This window comes from Gossypium hirsutum, chromosome D07 (genome assembly GCF_007990345.1).
Source record: "Gossypium hirsutum isolate 1008001.06 chromosome D07, Gossypium_hirsutum_v2.1, whole genome shotgun sequence".
NCBI lineage: Eukaryota > Viridiplantae > Streptophyta > Magnoliopsida > Malvales > Malvaceae > Gossypium > Gossypium hirsutum.
Window position 1 is genome coordinate 1,682,281 of NC_053443.1, and position 14,308 is coordinate 1,696,588.

General features: G+C 31.4%; 2 protein-coding genes and 1 pseudogene across 4 annotated transcripts; 1 reads left to right on the plus strand and 2 right to left on the minus strand.

The window, feature by feature from the left end:
- Window positions 1–115: 115 nt before the first annotated feature.
- LOC107932196 (glycosyltransferase BC10-like) lies at window positions 116–3,305 on the minus strand (annotated as a pseudogene).
- A 3,295-nt stretch (window positions 3,306–6,600) lies between these two features.
- LOC107932188 (RING-box protein 1a) lies at window positions 6,601–8,865 on the plus strand. Its single transcript, XM_016864140.2, has 5 exons — window positions 6,601–6,915; window positions 7,002–7,052; window positions 7,153–7,212; window positions 8,440–8,511; window positions 8,607–8,865. Exons 1-5 carry the CDS (start codon window positions 6,780–6,782, stop codon window positions 8,642–8,644), a joined length of 357 nt encoding a protein of 118 aa, XP_016719629.1. The 5' UTR covers window positions 6,601–6,779; the 3' UTR covers window positions 8,645–8,865.
- A 595-nt stretch (window positions 8,866–9,460) lies between these two features.
- On the minus strand, window positions 9,461–11,543 carry LOC107932204 (guanine nucleotide-binding protein subunit gamma 3). Of its 3 annotated transcripts, none has more exons than XM_016864155.2 (5): window positions 11,198–11,543; window positions 10,534–10,586; window positions 10,403–10,447; window positions 10,256–10,300; window positions 9,461–9,849 (listed from the first exon to the last, which is right to left on the minus strand). In XM_016864155.2, exons 1-5 carry the CDS (start codon window positions 11,333–11,335, stop codon window positions 9,489–9,491), a joined length of 642 nt encoding a protein of 213 aa, XP_016719644.1. In that variant the 5' UTR covers window positions 11,336–11,543; the 3' UTR covers window positions 9,461–9,488. The 3 variants fall into 3 exon arrangements, with proteins under 3 accessions (XP_016719644.1, XP_016719646.1, XP_040952926.1); XM_041096992.1 differs by having other exon boundaries at window positions 9,603–9,849; window positions 10,159–10,300; XM_016864157.2 differs by lacking the exon at window positions 10,256–10,300.
- Window positions 11,544–14,308: the final 2,765 nt, after the last annotated feature.

Consider the following 14,308-nt stretch of genomic DNA (forward strand, 5'->3'; position numbering starts at 1 on the left):
AGATAATTTGAAATAATTAATATTAAATATATTTTAATTAAAATATATGATTTAATAAAATTTAAAATAATTATAACTAATAAAATTTAATAAGTAAGAATTGAACTCTAAAAAATAAAAAAACATAACCATATCGAATTATCATCAAGAACTCGATTGAATTTACAACAATTCTGAATTAAACGGAAGTACTGCCTCAATATCTCACTTTCAACTAAAAATATAAAGCAAGCATTCAATAGAAGAAATTCAAGCCGATACAATATCTCTTTCACCTTGCTCTCAACTCCAATTGGCCTTCCATGAAACCGATTCTTCACTTCAAACAAAATAGCTCACCAATCTAGCAGGAAAACGAATACTGTCCAAAGTTGCCATTGAAAATAACCTCCAACTTCATGTGTCCATTCCACAAGTTAAGGGAAAAAGCAATCTCTGTAACATCCTGTGCCCTGTATGATTTAGGGTGCCATTTTCTCTCAGACCAGTCAACGCGCGTTACTGACCAGTTTGCGATGCCACCGGGGTCAACCAACTGATAAAAGGAACAAGCGTTAGAAGAAGCTAAAGTGAAATGTATGAAAAACATGATGCAGAGTATGATTCTTACATTGAAAAAGGTTGGGAGGTAATGCTCGTCGGCAATGCAGTTTTTGCCATCCGCAAATGGCTGTTATAATCAAGAACGTGAATGACTGAATGTCAGCAACATAAACTTAGGCACAAATTCTATCATTTTGTGCCCTTGTTAAAGCTAGAAATACTATCTTAGTGCTAATGCTAATAGTTAAGCTAGAAAATGACGGAAATAAACATCAATAAGGATAGTTGAGACCAGTCTAACAGACAATAGTAAGGATACGTAATGCTTTCGATAAACAGCAATTGTTAAGAGCTACTTTTGGCATCATGTACCAAAAGAAGTTACACTTAGGCCACCTAAAATTAATTCTTCTTATGTTTCAACATTATAGTCGAAATGGTGAATACAAAGAATAATCATTAAAATTGGAACAAATAAAAGTGAACCAACGCTCTCATCAATGAATGCAAGGCTGCTGTAAATTCGAAACGAGAACAGAATACTTTAATAAAATTTACCCTGCAGTAATCCCGAAACCTTGAATAGTAAAGACTGTCAGCCATGACTAGCAGAGCATGCTGCCGCCTCATTGTGAACCACTGCATAAAATTCAATGATTTAAACTTGCTACAACAAGACACTGTATAAGTTCATAAGAGACTTTATAATATCAATTAACACATACCTGTGCACCCTTTCTGAAGTCTTTCTCTTCTACTTCAGGTAACATGCGTGTTGAATACCTGCCATTTCCATGAGGTCCAGGATCCACAAAGCTGGCAAACAAAGTGGGTGGGATAAATTTCAAACAAGGGAAATGGTGCAACAAAGTCCATTATGCGTATGTGTATGTGTAATACTCTCAGATTCTACTCACCAGTCAATGAAACTCATATTAGCATGCATTAGATAATTGTAGACGTAATCAAAATTATGCAATGGAATACAACTGCAATGTCACCATCAATACTTCAGATTTGGTAAAAGTACAAGTAAATATATATATGTATATTTTGGGAGGGGCGGGGGTGTTAATGACACGAACTATATTTTACCTGTCAGAGAGTAAAACAAAATGTTGGTTATCAGGATCTTTTAGAGCATATGCCAATAATCGTCTCTCTGCATCAACCATAGAAAATGCTCCCCATGTAACCTGCAAATTCAGTGTCAATAAATAGATCAATAGAAAAACTAACCGTACAATAATTGTTGAAGTAGTCATATATCAGATAGCAAAGCTCAACCACAAAATTTGATCTAAGAAACATACCGGAGAACTGTGAATTTCCCGGTTAAGGAAGTAAGGGCTCACATGCACTGGTTTTTCTTTTGATGCATGGATATAAACAGAAAATCTTCCCTCATTACCCTGCCAAGAAAATTGAGCAAACCTTTTTATCAGGATACATGGTTATTATAATTCAAAAACCAAAAATGCAGAAAAAGATATACAAAGTTATTAGAATTCCTTTCTGCAAGAATTCAACAGAAACAATACAGACTGAGCAGACAGTCGATATAACCAAAAGGAATTGATACAGACATCCTGAATCATACAAAGCAGGGAATTGCCTTGTCCTCCACCCTAGCAATTATATCAATTCACAATAAGCCAGATTGATTTCACTAATACCTTCGCCATACACATTAACATATTTGCATTGGCAATCAACAAAGGAAATGTTCTTTACTAAAATGAAATACATATGGCTCTCATTCATATTAGGCAATTCCTGGACACAAAAACTAGTAAAATGACCAACCTGAATTTAAGGATAATAACCATGAGATTTAATGGAATAAAAAATAAAGTCCATGAAGAATATGAAGACATTAGATCACGGAAGGGAAAAATGAACTAGCAACAACAACCAAAAAAAACTTACACGGAAGAACATATCCCAAAGCTTCTCAAATGGCAATGAACCTGGAGTTAAGAACATGAATGCAATTTTAGGATTTTTGGATTCGACAGGAGGTGTATCCAAAATATCCCTAACCACAACCCGTGAAATAATCTCCTCATCAGTTAATTCCCTTTTAGGAGGAGGAAGCCAATCAGTAAGGACCTTGCAACCTCTAGAAGAAAATACATAACATGCAACATCGCTGTTCGGTGGATAGATGTAAGCACAAACTAGAAAAGGCTGACAAAAGAAACCATTAAAATAATCCATATTGGCCTCTTCAAAGGAGAGCGATGGCGAGATCCAGGCAAGATCTTAGTATCACCCATGCTACCTAATCGCCACTCCTTAGCTACCTTCATCTAGTATAAACAAAAGAGCTCTATATTCATGTGTTTCTCCTTTGTTTCAGTTTCCTCCTCAAGGTAATCAATCAGTATCCAACAACCAACCCCAGATTCTTCAATGGATCAATGTAATGTGATCTGTAAAAAGAAACCATAGGTGAAAAAGAAAGGAAACGGAGGGAACAAATCGGCAGCAAAGAGGCATAATGGACTGGGAGGAAATCGGCAGAAAACAAAAGCAAAGAAATAAGGAAGGAAATCGGATGAAGGAACAGAAGAGAAACAAGGGGATGGGGGAGGGCAAATCAGGGAGGTGATGCTCAATCAGTAGCTAATCTGGGCAAAGAGGGGGGAATAGAAATCGGTGGATTTCACCGATTAAGAAGGTAATGGATTAGATGCGTATTACCAATACATCAAACCAAACGACGTATTAGAGAAGTATTAGGTGGGGCCCACCGATTAGGGGTGTATTGGCTTATCATAACATTAACATCTTCTATGAAGCAATAAAGAATAAAGCAGGTAAACGTTCTCGGGATAAGAGTTAAAGTTTTTATTTGAAATTTAGGTGATACGGGTTTATATTCTGTAATCCGCTTCTTGATATTATAATGATAAAAAAATAATTGAACTCAAGATTTAGTCCAATTGATTCAAACAACTATGGCTTTAAAAAAGACGACATCCAACGTGTTTAAGAGATTTGAATCTCGTCATTTGCAACCTCTTTTCCTAACTTAAAAATGTTAGCTTGAATTTGACATGAAATATATTTAAATTTTGATCTACTTATTTTAAGTATGTTATGTGATATTTAGGGTCGAAATCAGAAAATTTTTCTAGGGAGTGAAATTATTTTGTATAATTTTATGAGAGCTAAAATGTAAATTGAAAATGCTAGCTCGAAATGGACTTGATCCAAGTGTTTTAAATATGTAGTATTTTTCATGTTCATTTTATGGTTCATGTTTGGGGTTGTCTCTCTCAACAATGTTGTCCCCAATGTTCGAACTTACGTATCCTATTAAGAATACAATGTACCTTATCATTGCACCCGGTTGATATTTTAATAAAAAACATTAACTTTTATGTCTATATATGCCTAGTCTAATTAACCAAATACTTGCAATGAAATGTTGTTTATCAAAAATTAAATTATGCTATTAGCACTTGTAATGTGCATAAATTGTAGAGTTAGTCATTGTAATTTAATGTAGTTATTTTCTATCACGGTATTTTAGAATTTTAGAATTACACATAACTAAATGGTAACTATTAAATTCATTAAGTTTTACTATTTTTAAGATTTGATGTGACAACCATATCATCACACGTGTAATGTTATATTAGCTTATTATTTTTGTATATTACTCACAAAAGTTTAATTAATAGATTTTACAATTATCGTTTGTAATAGGACTGAAATTTTGAAATCCGAGAAATATAGTAATTAAGAATAATCCAATCGGAGAGTGAACTAAATCTACAACTTAATGTATAATACAAGACTAGTAACAGAATTTAACCAAACAGATTTTATTAATATCGTTTAATTTGAAAAATGTATAAACTAAAATTAATCAAAATTATGCCACAGAAGCAACGTTTTTGCACGTCAGCCCGTCTTGAAATTATTCCATTCATATTTTACCCTCAGTATCCCATCTTCATCTGATTCACATTATCTTCGTTAGTTTCTTCCATCATCGCCGCCTTAGCCTAGTGGCTATTTTTTTTGTGATGAAGGCCATTGCCATTCGGACTCGTATCATTAGTGGCATCTCTTGTTGTTAAGCTTAACCCCATAAGCTATGGAACCGAGTGAGTTTTCATTTTTGCTAGTTTCTGGTGATTAGAAGTGGAGAAAGGTGAGCTGCTGCCGCTGTGTCGAAACCAAGAAAGGAACCAGGGCCCAGGAGAAAGATTTTTGCTTAGCCATGGCGGAGAAGGAAGTTCATGACGAACACGCTCCTTTCCAGGAAACAATTCATCATTGATGTTTTGCATCCTGGGAGGCCCAATGTTTCCAGGGCGGAACTGAAGGGGAAGCTTGCTAAAACTAAATTTTTAAGCGATAACAATATTAGAGTATCACATCAGTAAATTTTTATAATTTTTAATTTTGGAGACTAAAATAGTAAAAATTATTTTATAAACCCTTCTTATCACATCATTTATGATCTCTTTTTAATTATTTAATAACATTTTAATAATTTTTTTACCCCAAATTCAAATCTCGAATCTCAAACTTTAAATCGGGTTTAGGATTCGAGTTCGGGGTAAAAAATTTACAAAAATTATGTATCAATGACATGAAAAAAATTGTTGAAATGCCATTAAATAATTGGAAATGAATCATAAATAATGTGGTGGAAAAGTCTACAAAATAATTTCTCCTAAAATGAACAAATTCCAAAATAAATAAATAAGAAAGCAATATAAATACTAAAAGATAAAAAAATATATTAACCCTTTCTTTTTATTCTTTAATTAAAATATAAATCCCAAAAATAAAACTTTTTTCTAAGCATGGCTATTAGCCTATTAACCACGGTTGAATTTCTAGGTTTTTCTTTTTATTGATTGGTTATAATTTTGTTTTTTCATTGTGATTTTATTTAATAAAAAGTTATTTTGTTTTCCAATAATTATTAAAAAGCAAAAATAAAAAATAAAAATAAAGCAACCTTGAATTTGGTACCTTTTACCGATATGATGTTTGAATTTTTATTTTTATTTGAAATTATTCTTGAAATTTGATAATTTTTTAATTTAATCTAAAAATTTAGATTTTATTTAAAGTTTCTAGTGATGACATGACATATTTTTAGAGTGATATGTCATTATACCTTAACAAATTAAAAAAGAAGAAGCCAAATTTCGATATTGAACCAACGAAACTTAAAGGCAAAATAAAAAAAGTAGACAAATTCACAAACTAAATGTTACTTTAATCCAAATTTAAATGAAATTTAGATAGTTTGTAAATTTTTAAGACACATAGCACAATTTTATAGACTGTACGAAATTAGCAATGTACCAATAAATTTGCTAACTTATTTAACAATTTCCATGTTTGCATCTAAGTCCAAAATAATTTAAATATCAACTAAAGATAAATTATCAAATTTAAGGATTAAAATATACATTAATTCTTTTTAAATAATCTAAAAATTATTGATTCACTTTCTCGTATATGTTTAAAAAAATTAAAGTTTGCAGAATTAAATCAATCAATAGAATTGGAAATCGACTCAACATCAATCTAAAAAGAGATGAAACTTACAAAATTGGTATATATTGATTGAATTGAAGCTAAATAAGCAATATATGTCTTCTTTTTTGTTAATTGGTCAAATAGGTCGTTTTTTTTTCAAGATTTAGAGAAATAAATTGATTTTGAAGAGAGATTGTGAAAGCGTATCTAGCTTGATAAAATCCTGCTGACATGTCAAGAATGCACATCAAATTAGAAGCGTTTTTTGAACATTCTAAAGAAAAAGCGTCTAGCTGGGCGCATTTTCCCTAATATATCAGCAAAAAAACTCATTTATCGCCAACTATGTAGAAAGTGCACCCAATTAGAAGCATTTTTTTCTCTCTCTCCAAAAATCAGCCTATTTCTTTAAATCTTAAAAAAAACCTATTTCACCAATTAAAAAAATTCAATATGTATATTACTTATTTAGCCTTGAACTGAACTAAAAATTGATTCAACCGAATTTTATAATTTTTAATTTTTTTTAGTAACTTATTTGATTTCAATAGACTAAACCAATGCATTAATGCAGACAGGATGTCGTCATAATTTTTTTCAATTTATACCTAAAAACACGCTCGTTCTAATTGGCGCGTGGTTTCTTCTCTACCATTTCCCCCAAAAACTAAAGCACCAAGAAAAGCAACACCCTCTCCTTCACGGTTTTTCAACCCGTCATGGCTACTCTAGACTCCGATGTCCCCATGGTACCCGTCGGCGAGTCTTCCAACAGCTCCGCCGCTTCCTCTTCCACTAAGAAACCCAAGCGTTTCGAGATCAAAAAGTGGAGCGCCGTTGCCCTTTGGGCTTGGGGTAACCAATCCCTAAATCCTAACATAATTTACTTTTTTTTCTAATAATTAATGTTTTTAATGTTTATTTTGTTGATGGATGAACAGATATTGTTGTGGATAATTGTGCAATTTGTAGGAATCACATCATGGATCTCTGTGAGTCTTTCTATCTTTGATTTTTTTTTTCTCGTTCGATTTTTTTATTTTTTTGGGGATTTGATATATTCGATTAAATTGCGTTAATTTGGTCTTTTAGGTATCGAATGCCAAGCAAACCAAGCCAGCGCCACCAGTGAGGAATGCACTGTTGCTTGGGGTATTTCCTTTTCTCTCTATTTCAAATCCCCATAGTCATTGTTTGGCTTAATTACATCGCATTATAATATATTGGGATTTTGGACATGTTCCATTGTTGGGGATTATGCAATTTTATCATATATATGTGTATATATATTTGCATATCTAGCGTTTGATTCAGGGATCATTTAGCAAGTGTTTATTCTGGACTGTTTTTGCATTATTTACTTGAGGATTAGTGCTACCGGTGTTTGATTGGAATATATTTTATACCGAGCACAAGGATTGTGATTTTAGAACTCAATTTTGAACATTTAGTTGCTGATTTTTTTAAGCAGTGGAGTGTTCTTGTCTTGGTGTGGAAGAAAACTAAATTAGTAATAAAACTTGAATAAACTACGGTGATTTCATGTAGTAAATGTTGAAGAAATTACACGTTTTATGTTTTATTAGAATAGCATATGATGAATCATTTAAGTTAATAAGAAGACATCCAGTTTTGCTTCGTAATGCTTTGCCTGTTGTTTACTCTTAGGGGCATTGTATGCATTATTTTGGAGGTTCTGTTGCTTTGCTGAATTGTATTTGGTGCTTGTACGCATTTAAGCAAAATCTCAGATTATTTTGCATCCAAAAGCTATATGAATATTTTCTTTTGGTATGGACCAAGTGGTATGAACTGTATTGGTTGTAGACCTGTCAGTTGGACTGGTCTTATTGGTTTCGGATCGGGTCATCTGAGCTTTAAAACTTTCAATCAGTTTTGGGTTCGGGTTCGCCAGTTAGGTTTGGGTCTTGTGTTCTTGAGTTTATGTCATTTTGGGCTCAGCTCATTTCAGGTTTTGGTCATTCCAAGTTCATATATTGTTTGGGTCATTTTCGGGTTTAGGTTGACTCTGGCTCGGATCAGATTAATTGGGACAAGTTTTCAAGTTTAGGTCAAGAATTGACAGGTTAATTGGTTGCTCTTCCTTTGGTGGTTTATTCACCTAAGCAGTTGATCCCTACACTTTATTTGCTTCAAATGCATATAAATTTCCATGACTAAACTAATTAGATTACCAAAGAAATTACTTGTCACATTGCAATTTCACTTGTTTGTCAAATTCTTTGCAAGATTCATATGATGTTTTAAAGAAAACATGAAGAACAGTACAGCCTTGTTTTAACAGCATTGATATATTGCATTTAAACAAACACCGGAACTCATGTTTGATTGAATATTGTTATTATATTTTGTTTGTAGGGGTCTGCAACCATGCATTTCACTTTCACTGTATCAGCCGATGGTTGAAGACTCGTCAAGTGTGTCCATTGGGTACACTTTTTTTGCCTCCCGGTGTCTTATTTTCGCTCCATTCACATTTTTGTTAACCGCATGACAATGATATTGTTGTTGCTTCGATTTTGCAGATAATAGTGAGTGGGAGTTCCAAAAGTATGGTCACTAAATCTTTTGGACTGTTTTATCAGTTGAATCCACTTACCTTTCCAAGTACGGTGTGCAAGAAGATTTACATATTTTCTTCAGGTTTCTGTTGATTCTACTGCAGCTGCTTTAAACTTTTTTTTGGAAAACATTTGGATTTATGAATTAGGTATTTGGAATTTGCTATGCACTGATTGTAATCTGCTAAAATTTTATGTGAATTATTCAAAGCTTGAATCATCATTACCTAAATCCATGCAACTAAGTATGTTAATTCTGACCTGAACCAAGCTCCGAATCCGAAATCCGAAAATGATAAAATTAGAAATTGTTTAAACTCAGAAAATGACAAAATCCAGAAGGTCAAATTATGCTATTAGATATTGTATCTTATGTAATTGTAATTTAATCTTTGTATTTTTAAAATTTTAAATTTTTAATTTTGATCGAACAGCAGCAATTAAATTTTGCTATTAGTTTTGTATTAGTAAAAATAATAAATTAATATGGTATTACAGATGTGATAATATGTTTGTTCTATTAAATTTTGAATTTAATGAATTTAACACTTATTATTTAATTAGGACTAAAATTTTAAAATTCTAAAAGCATATTGTGATTTTACGTATAATACATGGATAAATAACAAAATTTAACCAATACAATTTGGCTTCAATTCATAAAAATTCAACTTGAGAATGCAAAGTAACACCGACCTAAAATGATCCAAGCCCCCGCCAATTTGTCCAATTAATAAATAGGTCTATATGTAATTATTAAAAGCATAAGGAAATACTGGACCACTTTGTGACTTAATTGTGATTAACAGGATCAAAAATTAAACCCGAAAATTGCATTTAGTATTATTAAAACAAAAAACAGCATGGGTTACAACAGTTTTTTGTACAACAACAAAGACGTACCTTCGGACATTTAGGACAACATTTCCATCTGCAACATCGGTCCATGCACGAAGGAAACCGAAAAATGCAACAGTTTTTGCCGCACGAGATGTTCCCGCAGCATTGTGATTTAGGACAAGAGCAACACCGCCATCGCGGATTCGTGCAACAGCTTAAACATGAATTGCAGTTACATGAGCTACATTTACATAAACTACAGTCGCACATATCAATACAGCTATAGCACGGCCGGCATGTCAAATGGCAAGAGCACTTGGAATAACAGCAACAGCAAATCATCGACAAGTTAAAACAGGGTATTCCGCTGCAAAAGAATGGAAGTCATGACATAAAACCCTAAACTCTAAACAAGGAATAATAAAGTACTATGGAAGCACTTTTACTAGGAGTCAAGATTGCATTTTTGTCCTCTATACTAAAAAAATGGGCAAATTAGTCTCAAATAAAATAGCAAATTGATCATTTCTGTCAAAATTTTCATCTATTTGTACAGTTAAAAACTAGTGTGATTGACGGAATAACCGATAATGATACATGGCATGCCATGTGTACCTCATATTGATGTACACAGATCAGTTTTTAATAGTAAAAACTATAACATATAGAGACTAACTTGTTCATTTTCTGAGTGAAGGGATAAAATGCAACTTATTTCCTAGTACAGGGACTTCTGTGGTACTTTAACCAACAAAGGAATAAGGAATCGATACCAAAGCCACTTCCAAAGGCGACATGATTTCCGATTCTTCCGATTTCTGCTTTGAAGGGACAGCAAGCAAAAGTATAAAGCTTCTTACATCCTCTTCTAAACATTAAACAAAAAATTCGAGCAAAATAACTGCGAGTTGTGTTCTTACGTAGGTATAAGAGGATCTGAATTTGTTGTCACAAAGTCCGTAACCCTGTTATGGAATTAGCAATGCATAAATCAAAATATTCAAATGAAAGGATGAACTATTTCGAGGAAATTACGAAAAATTATGCGTACTCTTTGCAGCAGCTTGAAGCATGTTGGAGACCTTCGACCGATTTTAACTCGACCTGCTCGAAAACAAGAATGTAAAACAAACATTTTAGTATGCAATCAAAAGATTTCATACGAGAATGATTAACTTAAAAACGATGAACGCTTTCTACAAGTCGGCATACATCGGCAACGGAAGTCGTTCATCGGATTATGTTCTATCCGTAACAGAATTTCAAATAGGTATATTTCAAAGAGTAACCTAAATATATGAACAACAAATTGACATATTTGATGAACCGGTGTTAAACAATAACCCTCTTTCAGTGGATAAAAGTATCGTAAAGGCGCTTATACTTGGATTCTTGAATAGAAGAAACACTTTGCTTATGGTATGCTAGAGGTCATGGGGTTCGAACCCCATCATGCCTAAAGCTCTACCATCGCGTTATCAGTAACAGTTCCAAAGTCGTAAGATTTTGAATCTAACATGACATTAAAGACAATAATATAAAACAGTGAACCTAAAAATCTTACAAATTTGCACTATCAAAGTTACAATTTTTTCAAGTTCCAATTTTTATTATCATAATCCATTAAAAAAACACATAACATTAAGCAATTTATGCATACAGAAATATATATATATATAAAGCAAACCCAAACATTTAAAAAAACACACACACACCTCAAGAAAGCTAATTTCTCTTTCAAGCATTTGAACCTTCGCTGTTTCCCTTCGTTTCCCATACAAATCTGGATACTCCGGCGGCGATTTCGGACATGGTGGCGGCAGAGACAAAGAACCACCGGACCCGGCCGCCATTGATGATTTTCCGGCCACCCCTTCCAAAAGCAAAAAGGTTAATAACTAATAATGAGAAACAAACAAAGAGGTGCAAATGACAATAGGCGTGAAGACTAATACGAAAAGTTGGAAACCCAGAAAAAAAAAATGGCATTTTGAGAGTGGCAGAGGCAGAAATTAAGGTATTCTGACAAGGATAATTACGACCCAGAAATAAAAAGACTCAGCGGTAAAATGGCGGTGGGTTACAGTTAAAAGTTAAAGATTTTGCTGTAGTTTGTGAAGTTGCAGAAGAAAAGATTAAAGGGGATAATTTTTTTTAGTCCCTCTATTATATTAAAACTTTGATATTTAATCTTTCTATTGTAATTTCTCGTAATTTGAATTTTTTGGGAAAAACTAAACTTTTAGTCACCCAACTATTGGTAAGTTTCTTTTTTGGTCACTTAACTATGAATAGTTACAAAATAATCACTCAACTATTCGATTTTTTTTGTTTGGTCACCAACCGTTAAATGGTTAATGAAAAGATAATGTAACAACTTTTAAAATTGACATAATAGAAATTTTAATCCTCAACACTTATAACTTTGTGTCAATTTAATCTTGATTCTAAAAAAATTAACCCTCAATGTTTACAAATTGTGTAATCTGGTCTTTTATTTTTTAACTTTTCACCTAAAAAGCTAAAAAATATTAAATCTATCAACTAAATTTGATCGGGAATATACGAAAAGTGGAACACCCAAAAGTCCAAGATATAATTTTCATCTTTTTCTCATTCTTTTAAAACAAACCCTTAATATCAAATAAAAGTAAAACTGAAAAAAAATACCAAATTACACTTATTTTTGGAATCAAGACTAATTTGACATAAATATTGAAGGTTAAAGTTATTATTATGTCAATTTTATAAGTTGTCAAGTCATCTTTCCATTAGTAATTTAACAATCAGTGACCAAAAAAGAAAAAATTGGAATAGTTGATGACTATTTTTTAACTTTTCATAATTAATTGACTAAATAAAATTTATCAATAATTGAATAACTACCCTGTAATTTACTTTTTTTCCCGATTTGATAATGTTATTAATGAATCTAAATTACGGTATGATTTTGAAATTAATTTTAAGGATTGGATTGTGATATAAATTTATTATTTGCTGGAAAGGATTGACTAGATTTCCATATGGTTCCTAAGGTTAAATAAAATAATACCAATTTTAGTCCCTCACAATTATTAAGTATTCAATATTTAAAATCTTTTAAAATATTTTTTTTACCTTTGGTCTCCACAAATTTTAAAATTTTATTTTGACTCTCCAATACCAAATTTTTAGCTTCAGCCCTACAAATAATTGTAAAAATATATTATACATTATAACTTTGATAGCTAGAGCTAATTGTGCTATCAATTCAAATGGTATCATAAACGTAAAGAATTAAATTATGTTGAATTAAAGTTAAATGATTAAATTTTAAGAGGGACTATAATGAGAATTACACCAAAGGAAAATGAAAGCAAAACAGTAAACGGTGGTGGATTAAAGTTAAAGGTAAAGCCATTGCTGTAGTTGACAAGTTGCAGAAAGAGGAGATTATTAAATGGTGGGATTTTAAAGGAAAGACAAAGAAAGATAATATAATAATGTATGCACAATATTAAGGGCAGGGATAGGAATAATGCTGTTTAAACGAGTGTTTGATAAGAGTTTTAATTACTGTTCTATTTAATTTAAGATTTAGAGGTGTAGTCAAAGGATTCGGTTCTCCCTAAAATGGGAAATTTTATATTTAGTCATTTTATAAATTTTAAAAAATTTAATTAGTATATAGTAAAATTACATTTCCACCTAAAAATGAGAAAAAAATTGATTTAATCTTTTAAAAATTATAAAGATATATCCTGTTAAATGATGAAATTTCACTTTTGATATCGTAAAAATATACAATTTAATTCCAGCACTATCTCAAAAGAATTTCCGACTTCACCTAACAGATTGTAATTATGGTTTTTTATTGTTTCGTATTTAAAAATATTAAATATTATTATAAAAATATTGAAAATATAAAATTTATTAAAAAATAATTTAAATTACAAATGAAACAACTTGAAGTTATGACGTCAAGTTCTTTAATATCTTAATTTTATTATTTTAATTAAAAGTTCATTTATTTTTTATATATTTTTTATAAATTATTTTTGCTTTAATAATAATGAGATTAAAAAGGGCGCTATTATTACAACATGGAAGTTCTGAAAGAGGGCGTGGAGAGAGAACAAACAAAGAAGTGATTCCTTTTGGACACAACATTGATATAACCTTTGGTGCATTTGTATTAAGGTTATATTTGTTATTAGTCCTTGTAGTTTATAAAACTTATGGATTTAGTCCTTATGCTTTAATTTGGCATTCTTAGTTTTTGCACTCTTTAAAATTTAAAATTTTAGCCCTTCCCAAATGATAACTGATAAACTTATTAAATTTTACTATTTTCAAAATCTAATGCAATAGACATATTGTCATATGTGTAATGGCATGTTAGCTTATTATTTTCATATATTACTCACTAAAAATCCAATTAATGGATTAATGGCTATCATTTGCGTCAAGACTGAAATTTCAAATTTTGAAAAAGTATAGAGACTTAGAATGATCCAATTGAAAAATATTGACTAAATCTACAATTGTACACACAGTATAGGGCTAATAATCGAATTTAACCAAACGAATTTAACAATTAGTGTTTGGGTTAGGACTAAAATTTCAACATTTCTAAAGTACAAGGACTAGAATTGATCAAATTAAAGTACAAGGTCTAAATCCATAACTTTTGCAAAGTACAGTAACTAATTGTAGAATTTAACCCAACATTTAACCTTAAGTCTTTGTATTATTCAAATTTACAAATTAGTCCATGTACTTTTATTTCCAATAATTTAGTTTTTCTACTTGCCATATTTCAAAATTCAGGTCCAATTATTAGCATT